Below are 24,660 nucleotides of genomic sequence, written 5' to 3' on the forward strand. Positions count from 1 at the left end.
TTTCAGAGCCAAAAAGTCAGCATCAGTCAAAGACCCAATTCTGTGGATTCCAAGGGTCCAGATGAGCCTTGAGTATAATTCCTACTGCTTTCTCCCACGGGATCCACTAGGGTCTTGGGGTGATTGGGGCCCCTCTCCCTCTTATTGATTGGGAAATGGGAAGCAGGAAGAAAGTTCTGGGGCCCCTCCCACCTCGATAAGTATGGGCTGTGTCCCAGTCGAGGGCATGAACCTGCTCCAGGGACAACCCTACACAGGCTCCCACAGTCCTTGAGCTTCTGGAAAGCAGAAACTGCTCTGTATGATTCTAGAGGACACCTCCTACTTTCCCAGGTGTGGCTAGAGTCCAGGCCCCAGCACGTGGGTGACTGTAAAACTTAGGGGTGCTGAGTGACGCCTCAAAGGCAAGCAAGCGGACACAGCATCGGCACGCATTGAATCTCAACCAACTCCCGCGTCCTGAAAATGGGAAGGGGACTCTTCTTGCTGCTTCCCGAATCTCGATGTTGGCTCCTAGGGCTGCGGAAAGCCGGCTCTATCATCCCACTGGACTCTCCCATCTCCTGTGAGCAGTTTTGCAAGGGGCAGAGGGAGACTGAGGCAGAAAAATGAGCCCATAAAGACTCCCTTTCTTGGTAGCCAGAGGAGAGACTGAGGGAGGGAAAGGCCACAGCTGTCCCAAGCAGCGATATGATCCTAGCAAGTGTCAGACCTTAACAGGCCCCACCTGCCCACCCGCGGGTCCCAGGGGGAGGCTCCCCCAGCAGCCTTCAAGGCCCATACTCCCTGGAGCTACGAACCCTGTAGACCTTCCCAAGGAGGGTACTTGTGCAGCGGAGACAAGGTTCACACCATGTGTCCCCCAAGAGATGTTGGTGGTCCCCCATCCCCTTCCATCGTGGGGCAAAAAATCAGCAGCACCTTTGTGACTAGAGACCTATAGACATAAGGAAGAGTGGCCGCCCCACTCCACTCTTGGGCCCAAGGAGGGAGGAGGGTCTCTGAGCCCAGAAGACTGAAGGTGACACCCCCATGAGAGCCTTCAGACGGTGTCCTTGCCCCTTTGGTACTCTGAACAGGAGTCTGGAGGTCCCCTTTGCTGGCCAAAGGAGAGTTTAAGCCATGTGGGGACAGACAACAGATCCAGAGAAGGCAGCCTGGGTCACACGAAGAGGAAGTCATTAGTTCATCCTCATGCAAGAGCGGGGCCACCGCGGGGCCAGGCTCACACTGCATATACGTGAATGGGGAACGGTCTTGACGTTTCTCCATCTGAGGCCAATAATGCCCAAGATGGTGTATATTTGAAACTTAATCACGGGGACCAGTCCGGATCTGGGCCTGGAGACAGAAGCCGCCTGATGGCACCTTCGAGACTCGGGGAAGGACCCCTTTCCAGAGAGCACATGGCCACGTCCTGCTGCCCGGTTCAGAAAGCTGTCGAGGTGTGCCGCCTGCAGATCAAGTTACACTCCTCTGTGCTTGCTTCCCTGGCTTCCACTTGCCATAACGCCTTCTCATCTATTGCCCTACAGATGCCCAGCTCGGCTCCCCATGTGCCCTCCCCTGGGAGGCCCGCCCCCTCGATCCCTTCCTGGACAGACATCATCATCCTTCAACACGTAGCCATGTGCCTCCTTCCCCCATGCTTCTCTGAATCCCCACCGTGCCCCGGTGACTGTCCCTTCCTCCCGCTTGGTTCCCACAGCACCCTCCTTCTGCCTTCCCAATCCTATTTTCTGGTGAACCCTGGGTTAGCTCCCCTCCCCCACCTCCTCCAAAACTGTAGAATGGGGGGAAGGCAGAGGTCACATCTTACTGATTCTCATTGTCCTGGGTGTTTAGTACTGAGCTAAGGTCCTCCAGCAGGTGTTCGAGAAAGGTCCATTGGATGGACCAACGGAGGAAAGCATAAGTGAGCCAACCAACCAATGAATGCCCCTGGATTGCATATCAACACAGAATTCCAAAATGCATTTCCACGAGGCTGTTCCCACAGCTCTGTTTATCGCGCACCTAACGCTGGTGGGGCAGGTGAGGAGCCCGTGGTGGAGACTTCCTCGGCGAGTGACTGCCTTCAAAGTACTGGGAGAAGGAAGAAGCCACGGGGAGAGGGGACGAGGGGGACACATTCTGCCTGGGCATTTTGGTAAACCCTGGTGAATGGCGCGTGCATGTGCGTGTGTAGGTGTTTGCGCCATGCGGCGGCAGAGAGAGAAAACAGAGAGAACCAATGAAACTGAAGGAAGCGTAAGTGACAAGAAAAGAATTAAATACAAGAAGAAAAACTTCTGTTTCTGGTGGACTACGTGCTCTGACACATCCAGTGAAAACTTTCAGAACTGAGTAAAAGATAAAAATGCACTTTTTAAATGCAAGCAAATTGATTTAAAAAAAAAAGATATAAAAACTCAATGTGTAGAGGCGCAAAACAGAATGAAAATGTGTACCCCAGAAGATAAGCAAACCCCAACGCCAGCTTCAGCCCTGAGAATCTCTCTTGAATCTGGTGACCTTGAGCTTCCACTTCAAAGGTCAGGGGGAGTGAGGGAGCCCCGCAATGTATAGAGGGCCCACGTGAGCGGAGGGATCTAACGGGAGATGGACACAAAAAACTCACTCCCGGAGGAAGAATAACAAGTAAACTCAAGCACAGAAGGGACGGACTAGAAGACTGGCTCGTTTCTGACCTTGGACTAAGTGGAATGAAAACAAACAAACAAACAAAAATACCTGAGAATTTGCAACCACAAGGCAGCCCTCGCCCAAGTCCGCTAAGACCATTCACACAGCAGTGTGACCCCCAAACCCCTCTACATTTAATTTGGGGTCGCAGCGCTGGTAGCAGCCCTCTCGGGAGGCAAGACCGCAGAGGTCCCGCGGGGACAGCTCCAAGGAACCGTCCCTCCCGCAGGGACAGAGAAGCGGGTGTGCGCAGTGACAGAGGAGCGTCTCCGGAGCTGTGGGTAATTGGAACGACCTGATTGGGAATATGGGGGGATGTGTTTAAAGTGTGTTAGCAGATGGATGAAAAGCGGGGCCCCCTGTGCAAGAGCAAGGCGCAGGAACGGAACTTCGGAAAACGGAAATAAAGAAGTCAGTGGACAGGTGGAGGGCGGATCAGAGGCCGGGGGAGAAAGAAGGCGCACGCGGTGGCCCGGAGGGGACAGCGCACGATCCTGCCAGCCCCCTCCTCCTCCAGGCTGGCCACCGAGGCTCGGCTGGGGTTGGGGGGCGGGGCGCTACCTCAGACAGGCCTTCACACTGCACATGCGCCTGGATCCACTCCAGCCGGTCCGAGTTCTCCTTCTCCCGCACCCCTTCGTTCACCTGCGAGCACAGCTCTTCTGCTTTCTCCAGGGCGTGCTTCAAGTGGCTGTGGTCGGGATGGTTTTCGGGGGTGTTTTCCAGGATCTACGGAGGACACAAACAGCGGCCTCAGGCAGTGCAGGGGGGGCCAGCAGAGGCAGGGCGCGGCACCCACCTTTCCGGATGGGTGCCCACCGGGGGAGCTGCCGCTCTGAGCGCCCAGCTGCAGGACAGCCCCCCAGTTGTTGGCAGAGTCCCCGGGCGGGGAGGCAGGGAGGGGAATGCCACATTATTTAGACTCGGGGTTTGAGGACAGCAGTGGCTGCAGCCGGGGTTATAATGCGCCCTCAGGGATTTTCCCCCTAGAAAATGGCTCTTTTCCTAGGTCCGCTCCAGCTGCAGGCATCTGCACACCTCCGGAACCGCACACTAAGGTGTGCATCTGAGCACAGGTGCGGTTTTCTGTGTAGAACACGCCCAGCCAACAACTACACCTCCTGCACTAACATCTGGGCTCTGCCAGTGACCAGCCACGCATGGGCCAGTCCCCTAAGTGTTCTGAGCCTCAATTTCCTTGTATGAGAAGGGGGGATGCCCCATAGCCCTTCCTTTATAAGGTTATCTGGAGGACTAAATGATTTGATAGAGAAAGATAGATTTGACTTCACAAAGTCCCTGGCCTTAGAAGGTGCTCAGTGAATGAGAGCCATGACCATCAGATTCTCCAAGGACTCCGAGGACATTAAAAGCAGCAATGCAGAAAGGTTGTGAGCCAGTTTGGGAATGCACCAGAGGATGTGGAAGGTGTACCTACCTAGGCCTTGACCACACACAAATAATTCAAATGGAGCTAACCTTGAATAATATCTCACCTCAAAGGTACCCTTTGGTTTAAAGTCCTAGGGAAGCACCTAAATCGAGAAAAATGCTTGTTCTGGTCCTGCCTCCACCAATCGGCAACAAAAGCCCCCCTCTCCCCACGCTCTACCCTCCCAGCCCTGGCTGTAGCTAAGATCCCTCTGGGAAGTCCTGATGCCTCATCCCCAACCACATCCCTGGGGGTGGGACTCTGGCATAGGAATATTCTAGAGCTCTCCAGATGATTCTAATGGGCAGCCAGGTCTAAAGACTACAGCTCTAGACTAGGAGCCCACACAGCTGGCTTGTGCGAATTCATTTGTTTTGGTTTTGGTTTGGTATTGCTTTTGTTTTTTTCTTCCAATTTATTTAAACTAAGAACAACAACAACAAAAATAGTTCACCCATGTACACCACCCTCTACCCCTGCTTCTGGCAACCACTAATCGGTTGTCTGTATCTATGAGCTTGGGGTTTTCTTTAGTTAATTGTTTTTAAGATGCCAAATATAAGAAAGATCATATGGTATTTGTATTTGTGTCTGAGTTCTATCACTTAGCATGATGCCCTCAAGGTCTATCCATGTTGACACAAATGGTAAGATTTCACTGTTTGTTTTTTATGTCTGAAACATATATATGTGTATATATATATATATATCGCATATGTTGTATGTATATAATACATTATGGAATATTGTGATTGATATATATTATATATATATATAATGAAAATTGTGATATACATATATATATCACATTTTTATCCATCAGTGGACAGTCAGGTTGTTTCCATGTCTTGTCTACTGTAAATAATCCTGCAGTGAACATGGGGGTGCATGTATCTTTTTGAATTAGTGTTCTTATTTTCTTCAGGTTAATACCAAGAAGAGGAATAGTAGATTCTTCAAGAATCTGTTTTCCATACTGGCTGCACCAATTTCTATACCTACCAACAGTGGACAAGGAATCCTTTTTCTACGTCCTTACCAATGCTTGTTATTTCTAGTCTTTTTTTTTTTTAAGATTTCATTTATTTATTTGAGAGAGAGAGAAATATCGAGAGAGAGCACGAGCGAGGCAGGGTGCAGAGGGAGAGGGAGAAACCGGTTCCCCGCTGAACACGGAGCCTGATGCTGGGCTCGATCCCAGGACCCTGGGACCATGATCTGAGCCAAAGGCAGATGCTCGAACAACTGAGCCACCCAGGCTCCCGTCTAGTCTTTTTTTTATAATAGTTATCCTAACAAGTGTGAGGTGATACTTCATTGTGGTTTTGATTTGCATTTCCCTGGTGATTAATTACAAAGAGCATCTTTTCATGTACCTCTAAGCACTGTGTTTTTAGAAAAGTTCCTGGTCATATCCTCTGCCCATTTTTAAACCAGATTTTTGGTTTTTTGCTATTGTATGAGTTGTATGAGTTCTTTATATATTGTGGATGTTATCCCCTTGTCCAATATATGATAGATACATAGACAAAGATAGGTGATCCATGTATATTTCAGTACTGACGTACCTGCAGTCTAAAATGCGTTTACCTAGCTTACAGCCATCATTTGCCTTTCATTGTTGTTCAGGATATTTTGTCACATAGAAAGTTTTAAGAAAAATGTTTACGCAAATAGTATACGGGCACATTCTTGATCTGCAAGATCCAAACAATACAGAAGTACATAGAGCAAATGTGAGAGTTCCCTTTCACTATCCTCCCCAGAGGTAACCATGCCAACAGGCCAAATGGCATCCCTTGAACTCCTTTTAGATGCTTTCCATGTATTTGATAATAAACACATAGTTTTTCCTCTGTTTTACAGAATGTAAAACACTGTAAGATTGCTCGTGGAGGTTTTTGGTATTTTTTTTTAATTGAAATGGCATTTTCTGGATGTCATTCCATGCTAATACATAGAAATCCCTCTGTCTTTTTTTTAAGATTTTATTTATTTATTTGACAGAGAAAGAGAGAGTACAGGGAGGGGGAGCAGCAGAGGGAGAGGGAGAAACAGGCTCGCTGCTGAGGGGGGAGCCTGACGTGGGGCTCGATCCCAGGACCCTGGGACCATGACCTGAACGGAAGGCAGACACTTAACCGACTGAGCCACCTGGGCGCCCCTGAAATCTGTTTTTTAAAATATTTTCAGGGGCACCTGAGTGACTCAGTGGGTTGGGCCTCTGCCTTGGGCACAGGTCATGATCTCAGGGTCCTGGGATGGAGCCCCGCATCAGGCTCTCCACTCGGCAGGAGGCCTGCTTCCCCCCATCTCTGCCTACTTGTGGTCTCTCTCTCTCTGTGTCCAATAAATAAATAAAATCTTTAAAAAATATATTTTCAGAGTACAGATCTACCACAATTTATTTGCTCTACTTAATATCTAGGTTGTTTCCAGGATTAAATTTTTTTTCAAGTTGCTCCAAGTCTAATCTTTTAAGTCTCTATTCTCACTGCCATGCTAAGAATTTCTCCACCTCAACATCATAAACAATATTTCATCTTAGTACTGCTGTGGTTTTTCACATGTATCTTATAACTGGCCACCTTTTAAGAATTCTCTTCTTGGGCGCCTGGGTGGCTCAGTGGGTTAAGCCGCTGCCTTCATCTCAGGTCATGATCTCAGGGCCCTGGGATCGGGTCCCGCATCGGGCTCTCTGCTCAGCAGGGAGCCTGCTTCCCTCTCTCTCTCTCTGCCTGCCTCTCCATCTACTTGTGATTTCTGTCAAATAAATAAAATCTTTAAAAAAAAAAAAAAAAAAAAAGAATTCTCTTCTTGGTTCCACTGTTTTTTTCAATTCATTTTCAGGTCCTTTAAAGGGCAGCAATCGTGTTTCTACAAATAATGATAATTGCTTTTTCCCTTTTTAATATTTATGACTCGCAATCCTTTCCCTCTTTTTGCCCCTCACCCTATTGGCTAGATCCAGAACATTTCCAGCTCCAATGTACAATTAAATATTGGGGGGGGGGGAAGAAAAGTATTGAGCCAATTAAATAGTAACGGTCAGATTGGAAGAGAGGAAGTGGTAGGTTGAAAGCCTGATTCAAAATGAATTATTTAATCCAGCCAAGGTGGCCATAGTGTACTTTGTGGTGCCAAGCTGGGGTTGAACAGAGGAGATGGCTTATGTAGCGGGAGACGGGTTACTATCAAGGGTCTGAGCAAATCAGTCAAGTAAAGTATTGAGGATAATGAGAGGCAGGTTTCTCAGAAAAGGAGTTGTAAGTAAAGAAAGGGAGAGTCTAGAATCACCTCCGTAGTATGAGATTAGAACAGGAGGATCAGTGTGAACTCAAGGGTTTTAATACGCATTATCTGCATGGACTGATCTAGAAATATAAATGTAGGTGCGTATACTTACACAGATGGAAGTATGTGTGTATGAATTTAATATACATACACATATTTCCTGACTCTGCCACTGAGAGACCCAAAAGGCAGTAACACCCCAGCAGCAATGAGCACACCAGTGCCCAGACCTGAGTTTCTAAAGTCTCCACTAAAGGAAACCAGATCTAAACCCTTTCTCCACTGGGGCCCCTGGGTGGCTCAGTAGGTTGGGTGACTGTCTTCGGCTGAGGTCATGATCCCAGGTGCTGGGATCGAGCCCCACGTTGGAACTCAGCAGGGAGCCTGTTTCTCCTTCTATCTCTGCCTGCTACTCTGCCTGCTTGTGCGATCTCTCTCTCTCTGTCAAATAAATAAATAAATAAATCTTAAAAAGATTAAAAAAAAAAAAACTTTTCTCCAGGAGCTAGCACCCTTGTGGTTATATATTCCCAGGCTCAGACGATGTTTGGGTCTGCTCACTCATATTACAGATAGAAACACAGAAACCCCATTTTTTTTTTTAATCTTTCGGTATTGGCTCCACAATGGCTTTCTGGAGTTAGGTAGTAGGCCTGACATTTCTTTCTCCTTCTTGCTGAGGAAAGTGAGGCATGAAGGCATTAGACCTCAAAAAAGAAAAGATCCAAAGACCCGAGCTTCCGTTTTCCAGCTTAGGAGGTAAGAGCTGCTTGGTCACACAGCTGAAGACTGTATATTATTAGCTCTTTTCACAATAAACAGCTTTTTCTTTCTGAGCAGATGCTCCCACATCCCCTCGGTGTAGGATTCTACACAACAAATACCAGGAGCGTTAGCGGTGATCTTGCCCATGACCCCGGATCCCTGAAATACTGAGAGAACATTCCTCTGCTTGAAAAGCCAAGAGGGATACTTACATTTTTAATGATCAGTGGGTATCTTGTTACCCGTTGCATAGGTTTCAGTATGAAACTAGAGAGTGGCATCCCTTTACACCGAGGGTCCATTGCCAGCCTCTGAAATGAGAGAGTTGTTTAAATGTGTTTGAGAAATCTGCCAAAGCCAGTCAGGGACATCCAGTCCTGGCCCACCACATGGTCTCATTTCTGTGGACAAGAACAGAAGAACCTGGCATTGGAAGGGCCTGAGCTCTTTTCCCAATCCAGGATGATGGAGATTGGAGACCCATGCCCTCCCCGGGACACACGGTCCCCCCCTTCCAGAGATGAGCTTCTGGCTCTACAGAGAATATTTCTTCTGGATATCTGCCAGACCTTCTTAATAATCACAAGGATAAGAAGAGGCACGAGGCTGTAGAGTTAGAATAAAAACTCTTACATCCCAGTGAGGCCAGAAGGGTTGAATCTCGTCATCCCGTTCAGAAGGAGCCCGCACCTGCCAGTGGGAGCCCCAGGCAGGCGGGGACGGGGCACTGGGACAGGAGCAGGGGAAGGACTCCAACCTCAAGTCTTGCGGGCTGTCCCCATGCTAGACCATCTGTCCCTTTTGTCAACTTGACTGGAGGAAAGAGTCCTTCTGTCCCCAAAGATGATCCCATCCGTAAGGCACAGGGATTATGTGGTGACCCAGCTCTCAAAGGCGCTGTCCAGGTTTAATGCCTTAGAAACGGGCAGCTGCCATGACCAAGGCCCCAGGTCCCAGGACATGTCAGTGCTCAAACTTGCTCCAGCGTGGACAGCATCATTCCAGGGACACCTCATACACGGCAAAGGCATGTCAAATGCCCCCACCCCACCCCATAGGGATGAGGCGGGGAGAGGTGATGAGGGAGAGGAAACAAGCCCCCTGCCCTGGTTGGTGTCAGCATTTCCCTCCAGTTCAAGTGCATCCAGGGATGAATTCATCCTGCCTTGTGCCTCAGGGAGCACCAGCCCTTGGCTGAAAACCCAGGTAGCCCAGCATCTGCTCTGCAGTCTCTAGACCACCCTGGGCCTACTTCTTACCAGTATTTCTCCCCTTCAAGTGACTTTAGAATGCCCCATTCCTTGGCTAGCAAATCAAAGCATTAATGTTGAGAAACACCAGGAGAAAAGGAAAGAACAAGCCTGTGGGATGCTGCGGTCAAGGCAAGATGTCACAATGATGATTCTAACACGTGATTATTGGGGAGGAGGGAATGGCCTGCTCCCAGATGCACGAGGTACAAAGAGAGGCCTGCCGTTAGTGTTAGTCTAGTCACCAAAATGTAGCGGATGCTGAGCAGAAATTATTTGATTCTGTTCTTGTCTCCTCTGGGAGACACAGAGGCTGTTTGAGTGGACCAGTGGGGCCCTCACGGACTCGCCCTGGCCAAGGCCAAGTCCAAGGGCTTGGGGCCTCCAGCAGCATGGCGCCCACATCCCCAGATGTCCCTTGAGGGACACATGGCTCTTGAGACCGCTGTGATCCCCTCGAGGCAGAGGTCTTGGCATCCTACACTCATGCCACACACTTCCTAGAGCTCGAGGCCAACAGCAAGAACCAACTGGGAAAGGAACAAAGGGTCCCTCGGGATTCCTGGCCACTCCCTCTGCAGCCAAGAATGGGGGCACGCTCAGACCAAATGGAAAGGGGGGGCACCCGAGATCCACCAGACCCACTGGGCCTGACATATGAGATGGAAAGTTTAAACCTGCGTCCAAATAACCCCACTAACACCCGGACCACAGACCCGAGTGTCCGGGGGCAGGCTGGCCCCTCCTCTCCAAGCCCTGCCCTTTGGTCAAAGCCCCACCTGCCAGCTCGTGGCGGGCCCCTAGTGCTCGGCCACGACCTGGGTCCCGTGGGCTGTTTTTAGCAGGAATAGGCTTGCAGGCTTGGATTCGCTGGTCACACATCCAGCTGCCCTATGTCAGCCCCTGGCGGGCGGCAAGGGCGTGGCTGAGCCCGGACTCCTTACTTTGACAAACTCCTTGAAGTCTGGGGCCTCGTCCGTCTTCTGCTGGATCAGGGCAGCCCCGTTGAGCTGACAGCTGCAGAACCGGATGTAAGGCTGCATGTGCGGCAGCTGGGCGGTCAGGATGTCACCGATCATCTTCACGGGCATCTTCTCCCCTGACATCTTCTTGCGGACCCTCAGCGCTCTGCACAGGGGACACGGGAGGTGAGCCCCCTGCCTTCACGCTAGCTGGCAGTGACGGGGCACACTTCTAGGTTGTACAGAAACAGAATGTGTGTGAGGGACACAAACCCAGGGCCGCTACAGGATCTACTGGGGGAGACAAGGAACAGAAAAGAAATACATCTGGTGCTCCAGAGAGGTATCACCGGGGGCACTTTCCTTCAGCATGATGGCTGTTTGCGGGTCCTTGGGAATGACAACTTCTCAAACACAGGTTTGCTGAATGAAGTCAGCATGAAAAATAATTCTTTCTTTCTTATGGAGAAATAGGAATTATTTATTTATTTAAATAAATTATTTAAATATTTAAATAGAAATTATTTATTTTAGAAATAAATATCATTTATTTTGCAGCTCAGACCGGATCCCTGTATCTATGTCTCACTTTATGGATTATCTGTGGTGTAAGTCCCAGGCTCGTACAGCCCCAGCACCGAGTCTGTTGCGGGCCAACGCCACCCAAGGGAAGCTACCGTTACCAGTGGACGGGGAGGCTCATTTTCAGACTAAACAGAACATAATTAAGATGGTAAGTCAACCGCCACAGAAAAGTAATCCCATTCTGTTCACCAAAGCCAGGTATAAATGGCTGTCTGCACTATCTGTGCCATTCGCTGCTTCCTTGCTGTGGCTAATTTGAACTTGACTGGATTACAGAGTTCTAAAGAGAGAAGCCTATTTATATGATAATGGACCAATAAACCCAGTTCATCTCCTGGAAGCTAAGAAGACACTGAAGGTACTGAGAAGAGTTTGTTCCAGGATGCAGCTGCAGTCTGAGCATGGAGGGCTGTGAGAGCCGGGACTGTGCATCTCACCCTCCCACTCCCGTATATAAACTCCTGACACTGGCCTCTAGCAGGGCACATCACTGAGCTTCTACACTGCTTGGAGAGCAATGTGGTCTGCGGGCAGGACCACAACACAGGAGGCCTCCTCCAGGGATGGTAGATGGATGGATGGATGGATGGATGGATGCGTGAGTGGATGGAAAAATGGTTGGGCGGGTGGGTGGGTGGGTGGATGGACGATGGATAGATGGATAGTTGGATAGGTGGATGGATGGACGGGTGGATGGATGGATGGATGGATGGAAGGATGGAAAGATGGATGGATGGATGGATGGATGGATGGATGGATGGATGGATGGATAGATGGATGGACGGGTGGGTGGATGGATGGATGGACGGACAGGTGGGTGGACAGGAGGATGGATGGATGGGTGGGTGGATGGATGAACGGGTGGATGGATGGACGGGTGGATGGACGGACGGGTGGGTGGGTGGATGGATAGATGGATGGATGGATGGATGGATGGACAGACAGATGGATGGACAGGTGGATGGATGGACGGGTGGATGGACAGATGGGTGGATGGATAGATAGATGGATGGATGGATGGATGGATGGATGGATGGATGAATGGATGGATGGACAGATGGATGGACGGGTGGATGGATGGATAGATGGATGGATGGATGGATGAATGGATGGATGGATGGATGGATGGATGGATGGATGGAAAGATGGATGGATGGATGGGTGGGTGGATGGATGGGTGGATGGATGGACTGGTGGTGGGATGGGCGGGTGGATAGATAGATGGGTGGATGGATGAATGGATGGACAGGTGGATGGATGGATGGAAAGATGGATGGATGGATGGGTGGGTGGATGGATGGGTGGATGGATGGACTGGTGGTGGGATGGGCGGTTGGATGGATGGATGGGTGGATGGAAGGATGGGTGGATGGATGGATGGAGCAGAATGGTATGATATACAATTTTAACATAAGGTTGGGAGGTTGTTACTATAAATTCCTTTGGCTGCTCATGGCCATGTTGGAGAAGCCCTGAGGCAAGGGTATGGTTCTATAAGAATTCCAAGGAAGTTCTGCAATATTAGCATTAGGCTTTGGAAACTTCAGACCACTTTACCTTCTTTCTCCTACATTTTTGGCTAAAGGAAAAATCCCTGGGCTGGGCAAACAAGTCAAGGAGAGAAATCCGAGGGACAGTAAGTTATGTGGTCTGAACAATTAGTAATTCCACCTCAAGCAGATACCCTTGTGGGGAGAGGCGCTGGTTAGCACCGGCTGCTTGGTGTGAGGGGTGGCAGCAGGATGCCCTGAGGATGGCCAGTCACCACTCAATGGGGATGTTGGCATGGAATATTTCCCAACATGGAGAAATTTGCTCAAGGGTGATGTCACCCCCAATTCTGGGGGAACAGAGCCCTGCATAACCGTGGTATAAACTTGCTATGGATGGAAACAAGAAGAAATTCCATCTTTCTATCATTTTCGTATGAGGAAGAACAAAACAATCTTTCTCTAAGGGAATAAAATGACCACCCACTCTACACACACACTTTTCAAAAATCATGGAGGACACAAGGAAAAGAAGAAAGAGCACCATAGATGGCCATTGTCTTGAAGAGGCTAAACCAGTACCTGAGTTCTGGAAGAACTCATCCAGAACACACTCAACTTGTCCAGCCAGGGGACAGGCCTATGGTCAGGCCCCGGCTATGGGCCAGGCACCTGTCAGGTTCTGTGGTGGGTCCCCTTCTGGGATGTTCTGAACAGACAGGACTTACGAGGACTGGGTCCAAATGGGTTTGAAGGAAGATGTCACCAAGCTCAGGGGTCACGTGACTCAGTCACAGCAGCTCTGGCCTTCGGTGAGCTGGTTCATAATCTCATTTGAAGGTTTACTGGGCCAAGGCCTTGGACTGCCATGGTAATCAATCAGCTAATGAACATTTCAAAGAGTGCTCAGTTGTCTACAGGATGAATGAGTGCTCCCGGCCCCCTGAAGCCCATCCGGCCAGACCTGGCAGGCATTAATACATCCTATAATGTCCAACCCTTTTCCTGCATACATTGCTTATTCTCCCTCCTGGCTGTCGGCACACCGGAGGCATGTGGAAACCGAGACACTTGCCCAAACCCACACAGCTGAAACCGACAGAGGCCGTTCTCAAACCCAGGCAGTGTGACCCAGTAGCTTGAAGTCTATAAGCCCTGAGCCTTGGACAACAGGCCCAGGCCGAGACTGGCCTCTGTGCTCGAGATGCTTCCCGCAGGCCCTGTCCTTCCTCCAGAACCCACTCCTGCCATCTCGACTTCCCTCTGTCCCACGGCCCTCGGCTCCTCTCTCTGGCACCACTCCTGGCATCTGCCCGGCCTTTGCCTCCTGCCCCTTCCCCGCACCCCTCCCCTCCCCTTCCCCGCACCCCTCCCCTCCCCTTCCCCCGGCCCAAAGTTCCTTCCTGTCTCCCCACCCTGTCTCTACCCCTGAGATAGGTTTGTTACTCTTTATTTTTGTTTTCTGCTCAAAATGAAATTATGTCTATCTTAATTAAGTTAAAAAGAGGTCGAATACTTTAAGAAGAACTTTTTAATTTTTTCTTTTGAGAAGCCCCTTCGTTTTCCTCCAAGTAAGGAGGCAGGAAAGGATTTGATTAAACACGAAAACCAGTTCCAGCACCTGGATTTGCACGGCCTACGTCTCATCTGTGTCCCTTCAGCTACGCTGAGGGTCCCGCACCCACTCTTAGTGTGGAAAGGTTCTAGATCTTTCTGCCCTATTCCGCTTCTCGAAAGCAAATTTCACAGCTCTCCACTCACCAGTAAGAGCGAATCATCCGTTCTAACCCCCAACCATAGCAGGAAGTCCCTACGCCCCGTTAGCTCGCCTTCGTTTTATTTACGTCTTCTTTTTCTGCTTCCTAAGTCCCATATTCTCCCCACTCCCACCCCAAGTACAAGGAGTCACTGGCCCTTGGATCAGGAGTGACAGACAGGCGGCCGCTCACCGGTGACTTTCCAGGGAGTCCTGCCGTAAGTCCTGTTTCTCCAACAGAAATTCCTCTCTCACTCTGCAAGGCGCCCTAAAATCTCCCTGTCGTTGGGGTGATTCCTTTGCATGAGGAAGTTAAGTTTATGCAACAAAGGAGTGTAGCAAAATGTCCCCTGACTGGTCTACAATATAGGTCCTCACCCTATAACCCTTTTCATTTTTCTGTATGTTTAAAAATCTTCATAATAACATATAGAGAAGAGAAAAAAAAAAAGAAATCAGGTCTCCAGGAGGCCCCTGTTAAATATTTTATCTAGAATATCCAGACATTAGACAGTTCACCCAAACGAACTGATCAGGTCATCAGAGGACGGGGCCGGAGCACAGGGACACCACGCTGGAAGGCGGCTGTCCCAGTAGGGTTGACGTGACCGACAGCACTCCAGGACCGCGGCTGGCCTCCTAGTTTCTCAGAATGACACTGCGTGCTCCAGAAGGCTAACACCAGACTGCGACTTTACAGGTCCCGAAACAAGGGGTCCGAGAGTTCATCTGCCCACGGATACCATCCAGAACAAGTTAGAAGGTGCTGGAACCCTTCAGGTTCAGCATGCAGAGGTTCGGGCCTTAACCAGACCCCTTTGCCCCAGGTGATGCGACAGGCCTTCTCCCAGGCCAGGGGGCTGAAGCCAGCACTTACAGAGGCCAGGTGCGTGTCATCTAAAGATGCCCCAATAGTCACCCTATGCAGGAGGTACAGTTATCATCCCCATTTTACAGACGAGGACACCAAGGCCTGGGGAACATAAGTCACTCGCCCAAAGACACAGCCAGCAGGGCAAAGCGCAAGGCGTGAGCCCAACCATCTGTCCCACAGTTAGGTCCAGAAGTTTCCACAGCATGGTGCTCGAGGACAAAGGATGGAAATACTTTCTCAAAGCACCCCCGGTCATCATCTCTGAGTATTTGCTTTCCAGAACCCAGAGAAAGCAGACGTCCTATTTTTACCTTGCCTCTACCTCTCTCTCCATCCCCTAGCCGTGCCCGAACACACACTCAGGAGAGTGGAAACCTGAAATGACTTTCTAACAACCAGGGCTCACACTTAGGAAATCCGCCCTTCCTCGCTACAGGAGAGTAGAGCTCAGGGAGGGACGCCAGCTCCCTGGGGCTCCCCTGCTCTCTTGGCCCGGCAGAGGGGGGCCCGTCCTCCCCGCCGGACCAGCGCAGACCTAGTCCACCATCTTAGCAAGTTGTGTTTCAAAGCGTGGATGGCTGCTGGGCCCAGATCTGGGGGGCTCTTTTTAGAGCTGGAGGGGGCCTTTGTGATGACATAATCCCATCGCCTCACTTGACAGCTGGGGACACGGAGGCTCAAAGAGGCAGGGCAGGGAGCTGGGCTCTGAACCCAGGTCTCCTGCCTCCCAGCCCTACAGCCGCCTTTGGAAACAGAAATGGGAATAAAACACCAAGGGCTCCAAGCCGGCTCCTGGGAGCGTGCACCTGACAAAACGCTGACCGTGGGCAGCAAATGCTCCAACCGCTTTCCATCCACAGAGCTGAGAACATCCCAAGAGAACAACACGCGCCCCAGGGACCTGCAGTCTGCGGGGTGCCCGTGGGGAGCTGGCCCAGACCCTGGGGAGGGAGGGAACCAGGACCCGGAGGGGGGGCCCCATGCGCTCTGGAGACTCTAGACCCGCAGCGAAAGCAGGAACGTGGCGATGGACTCTGCAATGACAGATCGGGGTGGGGGGGATCCCCAGAAAGCATCGGGGCCACAAGGAGCCACGATGCTTGTGAGCGGAAATGAGCGGAAATGAGCGGAAGAGGCAGGAAACACACGGGGCAGCATGCACGGGGCCACGCGGACGAAGCCACACGGAGGTGCTAGTGTGTGAGAGCCGGGGGCGGGGGTCAGGGGGGTGCAAAGCAAGGCCGGGGTTAGGGGGAGGCTTACTTCAGTAGTTTGATATTACACATAATCAGCTCCTTCCAGTTAACAAAAACCATAGCACCCTCTTTCTCTGTCAGCAGCTCAGACTCCATCAGGGGTTTCTGAAAGATCTGCGGGTGCGGAAAACGAAGCGGGTCAGAGAGCAAAGGGTTAGCGTACACCTCGCACACCAGGCGCCCAGCTCCGCTCCGCAGCAGCCGCCGGGCAGCGGGGCCTCCAGCGGGAGCCTGGCTGGGGGCTTCTAGCCTGGGCTGGGCTGGGATAGGGACCGGCTTCGGGGGAGAGAGGGGCCTGTCCTGGCTCCAAGCCCTGTGGGGTTGGGCGAATCGGGGTAAATCACAGCTCTTCACCCAGCACCCCCCACCCCGCCCCGTGGGGAGCCCCCACCTCCCAAGAGGTCATTATCTACCACTGGAGCCAGGGTGAGCTCCTGAAGGTTGGAGATAGGACCGCCTCTGGTTGGCATAAACGCGGCCAGTCTCAGGCCGCTCCCTGGGAGCCCTATTCTTCATGCGTCCTTCAGTTGACCTTGAACCTGGCATATGCCAGACCACTGCATGGGAGAGCCGCATTGAAGGGCGACACTCGCATCCTAGACATCCGAGATCGTGTATTTAGGATGCTCAAGGGTCTTGAGGGACAGGCGCCTTATCTGAGTGGGCACCAGCACTTCCTGGGTGTGAGCGGCAGCCTCGCAGGCCTGCCTTCTGTACTCATTCAACACGGGGCAGCTGGGCAGTGACTTTCCCAGGCATAAATCTCCAAGGAGATGACTGCACAGCTGGTCGGTGCTGGGGTGGGGGGAGGGCAGGAGTTTCAAACCTATCACAGCACTTTTCCAGCTGTCGAGAGTGACCCTGACATCTAGCTTGGCAAACCCCCATTTGCCAACACGGCCGCTTCCCGTGACTATGGACAAAAGCCTTCTGGAAAAGCAGGGATTCCCAACTCTGCATCTCCCCTTCCTTCCAGACTGAGTGGCCCAGGCCTTGCGACAGCTACCAGGGAGGAGAGAGAAAACGGGGCGTCATCCGGGACTGGGAGGGGCTGGGGGAAGGGAAGCATCTTCATCCTCAGCCGCAGACTTTCCTCAGGGACAACGTGAGCCACGAGGAATACCTTGTGATACTGGCCGGACTGGCGTCCAGCTTCAGATGCCAGCCCCGAGGGCCGGGAGACCGGGAGATCGTGCGACCTGCTCAGTGGCATTGACTACGCCGCTTCTCTGAGTCGAGTCTAGATTCCCAGTCCCTGCCCATGTGTCTCCTCCCTCTTGGACTCAACCAGCCACGTGTGCCCCTCTATAGGGATGACTCAGAGGACCAGGGCTGAGAGTCCAACCATCTTCTCTTGGGCATGAATCTTCCTTGTGATTTACCATTCAGACGCTCCCCACACATCAGAAAATGTCTCATGTTGAGAATCAGGAGGTCTTCCTCCTTCACAGAGCCCCCCCCCCTCCTCTCCAACCCTCCGTGCCCGTGCCCTCCGCCATCCCCGGCACCCGCCGCTGCCATTACCTCCGTGACCAGCTGCAGGTCATTGACATAGTTCTCCTCTGTGACAATGAGTTCATGGATGTATCCTTGTCTCTTTCTCTCGGTTGGAGTCAACATATCCAAGAGGTGTAGGTCTGAACACCCTGGAAAACACAACCGTGGGGACATTTCAGTCCAAGTGTGGGGAGGCGCATACAGCTTCTCAGTGAAGAGCTCCGGGCCTTCATGCCTGCCGGCCCCTGCGGTCTCAGTCTAGCTGGGCAGTGGGAGGGGTTGAACTGTGTCCCCTGAAAGTACACATGCAAGTTCTAATCCTCGGTACCTGTGAACTTGACCTTATTGGGAATAGGGTTTCTGCAGATACAATCCAATTAAAATGAAGTCATACTCAGTTAGGGTGGGCTTAATAATCCAATAGGACTGCTGTCGTTATAAGAAGTATCCAGGGCGCCTGAGTGGCTCAGTCGGTTAAGCGTCTGGCTGTTGGTTTCAGCTCAGGTCGTGATCTCTGTGGTGAGATTGAGCCCTGCATGGGGCTCCGCGCTCAGTGCAGAATCTGCATAAGATTATCTCTCCCTCTCTCTCCCCCTGCTTGCTCTCTTTCTCTCTAAAATAAAATAAAGAGGGGCGCCTGGGTAGCTCAGTGGGTTAAGGCCTTTGCCTTTGGCTCGGGTCATGGTCCCACAGTCCTGGGATCGAGCCCCACATCGGGCTCTCTGCTCAGCGGGGAGCCTGCTTCCCCCCCTTTCTCTCTGCCTGCCTCTCTGTCTACTTGTGATCTCTGTCTGTCAAATAAATAAATAAGATCTTTAAAAATAAATAAAGAAATAAAATAAAGAAATAAAATCTAAAAAAAAAAAAAAAAGACATACAGAGACAGACAGAAGGCCCTGTGGTGACACAGGCAAGGATTGGGGTGAAGCAGCTACAAGCCAGGGAATGCCGAGGTTGCCAGCAGCCATCAGAAGCTACGAGAAACGAATGGGGGGGGGGATATTGCCCCTAAATCCTCCAGAGGAACACGGCTCTGCCGACACCTTGATTTTGCACTTATCTCCAAAACCGTGAGAGAAGAAATCTCCGCTGTTGTAAGCCACCCCGTTTGTGGTCCCATGTTATAGCAGTCCCAGCAAACTCATATAGGCGCCACGCTCGTGCTTCCTCCAAACCACGAAAATAAGGTCCAGAGAAGACCACAGCAGCCATTGGCTGGTATGTCCTCAGGGCTCACACCATGCCAGGCATGGTCCAAGGCGCTGTACGTGGACAGCTGTGCTCAAGACGCACAGGGATACTGGAGTCATCCCCATTTTGTACACAGGGACACAGAGGCTTGGACAGGTTGACTGACCCAAGATCTCTCAGCCGGGTGGTGGCCAAGAGCCGAAGCTGACACTCTGATACCAGAAACTGGGCTCTACCCCAGACCGCTGCTGTTGGGTCCAAGCCGCAGGAGGGCATTAGGTTATCCTGAGGTTGGATTTTGGAGGATGAAGGGACTGTGCTGAGGCCCCTGGTGGGCGTGGGGACAGGCAGAGAGGTGCGGAGCACATTCGGACCACAACCCATAAGCTCAGAGCCAGGCTGCCGCCTTACGCCTCTAGGAGCTGAGCATCCAGCCTGCAGACAGACAGGGAAACCCCTCCGTCGGCAGGCGACTGGAGCATCTGTGGCCCCAGGTGCCCGAGGGCAGGGGCTCCGGTGACCTGACAGGTGGCACACACAGGAAGTGGTGCCTGCCCTTGCCTCTGCTCTCCTAGCTGGTCATTTCGGGGTTTATTTGCATGGAATGGTCTCGGGTTATCCGCAGAAGCTGCCTCATGTCACGTGTCCTCCTACAGGCATGGCCCTCCCTGTTCCAGGCCAGTGGGGCGCCTCTCCTTTTTATGAGGGGTTCTTTATTTAATCACAAAAAATACATAAATAAACAACAGATTTGTCGAAGGGACCGACAGGTGTCCTGGATCTTGGTGTCCCATTCACTCGCTGTTCTCATACCATCTCCCCACAAGGGGGCGCGGTGGAGCACCATGCGAAAGCGCGGCCTGGGCCGGTGCTTCTCAGGGTCCCCAGACCAGCAGACTTCAGCAGCACCAGGGAACTTGGAAGAAATCAAATTACCAGGCCCCTGCGGAATAGACGACCCGGAGTTGGGGGCAAGGAATCTGATGCAACAAGCTCTCCAGGTGACTTTTTTAGGCAAACTAAAACGAGGAGCTTGCTCTGGGCGGTCAGGGATTTCTGAGTTTCCGTCTTCCCCCTGAGTACTTCGTTGGGCTCATGACCTAGTGGATATGCTGGAAGCTTCTGCAAAGAGAATGATCCCTCTGGGAAGAATGATATCACTGACTTCTTAGCGAATGTTGCACTGTGCCGGAGATTAACGCCAAGTCTGGGTGCTTCCGCTGCTCAGTCTTGTCCCCTCCCCGGCCAAAGGCACTTTCTAGAATGCTGTAGCTTCTCCTCCTGGCACAGGATGATTCCAGGACGGGCAGGCAGATGGATGCTGGGAAAGCAGCAGGGATGAGCCATCCCTGCCCTCCCCGCCCATCCATCCAAGACCTCACCGAAGCCACGGCGGCGTAGCCAAGCTGTCATTCCACGGGGCCACGAGTGAGCATAAACCACCGGGCAGGTCTGCAAATGAACCTGGAACCCGGAGCCTCTGCTCAGCCCCCAGCCTGGCCCAGCTGTTCTTCGTGGCGTGGGGCATGGGCTGTGCTTTATTAGAACAGCGAACTCTCGGGAAGGAAGCAGGTCCCGATTGCTCACGCTGGTCCCTTCAGCCAGCCTCCGCCCGGCCACCGTGTGACATTTAGCTTCTGGGAGATAGCGTGATGCCGCCAGTTTCTTCAGCTTTCAGGAGGAAAGCCACCCGGGAAACACCCTTCAGTTCGGGAAGAAACATCTCATGCCTTCCCTGTGCTCACCCAACCTTCCAGTTAGTGAGTCAAAGGGCCAGGGGTGAGGCCATCTCTAGTCACCGGGCAGAATGACAGGGACTTGGATGAACGCTCACGGAGCAGAGTCTCCCCTAGAATTTTCCGGACATTGTTTTCTGCAGGGATACTGGAATACTGCTTAGAGCTGCAGTTCTAAGACTCATCCCACAAACACTGTGCAAGGAGATTGCAAGGATGCAAACAGGCTCGCAGCGGACCTCGGTAGGACCAGTCTTCGGAACGTCCCCTGAGGTCACGATTTCCCTTGGAGGAGATCAAGGATGCTATAAACTCTGACCCCAGAAAACCCACATGTAGGACACATGCAACAGACACACATTTCGTACCCAGTTCTACAAGGTTCACAGGCCCTCTCGGAGCTTGTTCGGGGAATCTCATTCATGGGTTTCACAAATATTTCCTGAGCTTCCATCACGAGCCTGGCGCCAGCAGATAGGACCTGAGGACTCACGATGATAGAGGAGAAAGGCCGGCCGGCCAGAGCACACAGCTAAGAACCTTGGGGTCCTCAGCTGGGGCCTGTACTCCTCCTCACAGGGGGCGGCTGAGAGTGGTACTGATGCCCCCTACAGGCCGCAGGTGGTACTGACTCCCACCAAGTTAAGGCTCCTAATGGGTTCACCCCCAGGCTGAGAATGCATTCTTGGGGATCATAAGGACCCGAGGTGATGGCTGGCAGTGGGTGGGGCTGGTAGGTGTCCTGTGTTATACAGGACAGAGAATTGCCTGCCCCGAGGTGAAAAACTGACACCCCTCCCCACCCCACCCCCCACACACCAAGAAACACTGACACTACGGGAAACTGACAACCGGACCAGGACTATGCTTGGAGCAAGCATGGTCCAAGGGACCAGCAGTGCATTTAGAAGGATGGAGGAATCCAAAACGAGGATCTGGGAAGAAACGTAACCAGAAACGGCTTGCTCTGGGTTTCGGGAGTTCTTCTGAGTCTTCCAAGTTCTACACGGTATGGTTTTGAAGCTCAGAGCCAAAGCAACAGCAAAAGGTCTAGGGGTTATTGAGGCCATCAGTCCAAGAATCCCAGGTGCTGGCGCTGGTGTGGGGTGCATTGGAGGTATGTTGCACGTGGGAAGGTTGGGGGGCGGGAGGAGGCTGCGTGGCTTCCTACTCCGGGTAGCTCCGGCCTTCTGGTCACCACCCAGCAGCCCCGCATCAGAGCTGATGGAGCCTGGAGATGCTGTGTGACTCTTGGCTGCTGGTTCCAACGAATTCCACCCCACGCCACCCACCTAGCAGCCTACCTGAGGACAAGAGGAGGGCTCAGGTGGCCTCTCCAGGCCCCGGCATGCAAGGAAAAGCCAAGATTTTGCGGGGAGATTCGTCTCAGCGTTGTAAGCCAACAATGTTGGCTTTGAATCGTCTTTTTAGCTACTGAACCGACCCATAGGATGCTGTTTTTAAAAATTCTTGCTGGTGGCTGCCAGACCAGGAGAACCATTACAGACCTGAAGTAGGCACTTGGAACTCAAAAATATCCTTTCTTTGAAAATTTGATATTTAGAAAAACAAACGAGTTTAAAAACTCCATTATTCAGAGCAGGGCACATGGAAAAGACATTTCAAATAAAAGAGTTTTCTTTAAGGGTGGAGGGATGTGGTCCTTCTCTCCTTTGGGAACCAGGATAAACATGGTTCACGGGCTTCCTTTCCCGGCGAAAAATGAGAGGACAAAGTACAGCAGATAACTTTGCATGGACATCTTGGGGTGATGAAGGGATTCTTACAACTTACTGTAATCCACTCACAGCTGAAATAATACTGCAACTGACTCCACGCACTGAAAAATGATCCCCAACTACAGCCCACATGAAATCCCTAATCTTTGTGCTGTCCCTTGTAATTTTGTGTAGTTAGTCACAATTACCAAATGGAGAGAGCCATGATACCCCTTTGGAAGGACTGGAGTCTGGGGCACTGGAGAGAATATGGGAAAATGCTACCCAAAAGGGTCATCTTGTCCCCTCAATTGGACAATGTTCCTAGGAACAGCATAGTCTAATAAGTTGCTTTATTACAAAAGTAATACATAAACACGGGCTTCGTGTAAACAGTTCAAAGGATACAGACGTACTCAGGTCCCCTCTCCGCACTCCCGACCATTCTACTTCCTTTCCCAACAAGGCCCGTAATTTTACAAAACCAAACCAGCCCCCACAGCAAGCTGGCCGCCAAGCAAAGCAAAGAAACAGGACTTGGTCCTGTTATGAACGGGCCAAGATATACTATAAGATGGTCAACAAATATTTAGTAAGTTCCTGTGAAGTCCAAGAGACACAGAAATGAGCAAGATAGTGTCCTTGTCCTCAAGGAATCTCATAGCGCGGATGGAGACTCGACATGAACATGAAACTAACAGGCAACAGACCCGGGGCCTGTAGGCTGGGGGGTTGGTGGCATCTGTAGGACTCGGAGAAGTGGACGCTCCTCACTCCTCATCCCCAGGGAGGAAGGCTCCTGGCGGGGGGGGGGGGAGGGTTCCGCCTCAGGGAGGATGGGGCCACTATGTTGGGGGTGTTGGACCAGCATGCTGGGCAAATGCAGAGACACTGTGGAGTGGAAGTTCAAAAAGGTGGGAAGTGGGAAGGGGAGGAGGAGGAAAGGGGGTGGAGACAGGTGGGGAGTGGGAAGGGGAGAAGGCGGGAAGGATGTCACATCGCCGCGATCCCAGTGCCAGAGGGGCCGCGGCAGAAATCTGGGTGCCACTCGGCAATATGGAAACTCAGGCAGCGCTTTTTCATCTTTAAAGGAAAGGCTATTCCGATGTCTCTGGGGACATCCCGTCCCCAACCCTCTGGCTAAATGGCCCTGCCCCCCAGAACACACGTTCGAGCTGGAGCTCCCATGTCTCCCGAAGGCTTCTGCAGGCTTGGCCTGAATGTAGGATGTGGAGCCTCACAGGCCGGGGGTCTCCTGCCAAGGGAGCCCACACCCCCTCTCCCCCAAGGCTACACTGCAATTTTTTTTTTTTTTTAAGATTTCATTTATTTATTTGACAGATCACAAATAGGCAGAGAGGCAGGCAGAGAGAGAGAGGAAGAAGCAGGCTCCCTGCCAAGCAGAGAGCCCGATGTGGAGCTTGATCCCAGGACCCTGGGATCATGACCTGAGCCGAAGGCAGAGGCTTAACCCACTGAGCCACCCAGGGGCCCCTACACTGCATTTTTTTCTGGGAAAATCAATCTCATTGTGCTGCCTTCAACCTCTGGGCTAGAACGGCACACGCAAGTGGCTCGTCATATAGGAAAGGCCACGGCGGCTGTGCCATAAAGGAGGTCTTTCTGGTCAGAGCTCTCCGTCCTCCACTGGCAGCTGACGTCCGACCGCCCCCCACCTCAACCCCATTCTCTTAGCTGCGAACTTGTCCGTTCCTGCCGTGCATATGCATGGGCCTGGGACCTGGTGAGTGAGGCGAGCGGGGTCCTTGTCCTTGGGGAGCATCGGTCTACTCGGGGCTCGGGCATCCCATCCAGACGCTGGTTTTTGCACAGCTTCCTTGCAGGGGCACCCCTGTAAGCCCTGGAGACTTCAGAGTTGAAGTCCCTGAGCCTGGATTTTCTTGGGGATCTAGAGAAGCTATGGGGGGCATGGAGACCTGTGGGGGTGTGGGGCATGCACCCTGAGGGCACCAAAGCCCAGGCCGCCCTGTCTGGCCTGTTTTGGGGACCCACCAGCTCCCTCTGGGGGTTTCCGCTCAGCCACACTCAGTAGAACCCTAGAGCTTCAAAAATAGCAACGTGGCTTCCAGATAAAGCGTTCTCCCAAGAAGGGGGCTCCGGTCCTCATGGGTTGCCAGGCAGTTTCGTGACAACAGAAAATTTGCAGAA

At 51.9% G+C, this 24,660-nt stretch overlaps 1 protein-coding gene across 4 annotated transcripts in view; it reads right to left on the bottom strand.

The window, feature by feature from the left end:
* The window catches only part of ITSN1 (intersectin 1), a 151,760-nt gene that overhangs the window by 16,043 nt on the left and 111,057 nt on the right, over positions 1 to 24,660 (bottom strand). For all 4 annotated transcript variants that reach the window (XM_045084537.1, XM_045084536.1, XM_045084538.1 and 1 more), the window contains 5 exons: positions 17,874 to 17,995; positions 16,357 to 16,463; positions 10,371 to 10,554; positions 8,389 to 8,487; positions 3,247 to 3,414 (listed from right to left, as the gene is read on the bottom strand). In XM_045084537.1, the coding sequence (XP_044940472.1) occupies positions 3,247 to 3,414; positions 8,389 to 8,487; positions 10,371 to 10,554; positions 16,357 to 16,463; positions 17,874 to 17,995 (680 nt within the window). The remainder of the gene's footprint in view (positions 1 to 3,246; positions 3,415 to 8,388; positions 8,488 to 10,370; positions 10,555 to 16,356; positions 16,464 to 17,873; positions 17,996 to 24,660) is intronic.

This window comes from Mustela putorius, unplaced genomic scaffold (genome assembly GCF_011764305.1).
Source record: "Mustela putorius furo isolate JIRA1106 unplaced genomic scaffold, ASM1176430v1.1 tig00000765_pilon_pilon_pilon, whole genome shotgun sequence".
Classification (NCBI taxonomy): Eukaryota; Metazoa; Chordata; class Mammalia; order Carnivora; family Mustelidae; genus Mustela; species Mustela putorius.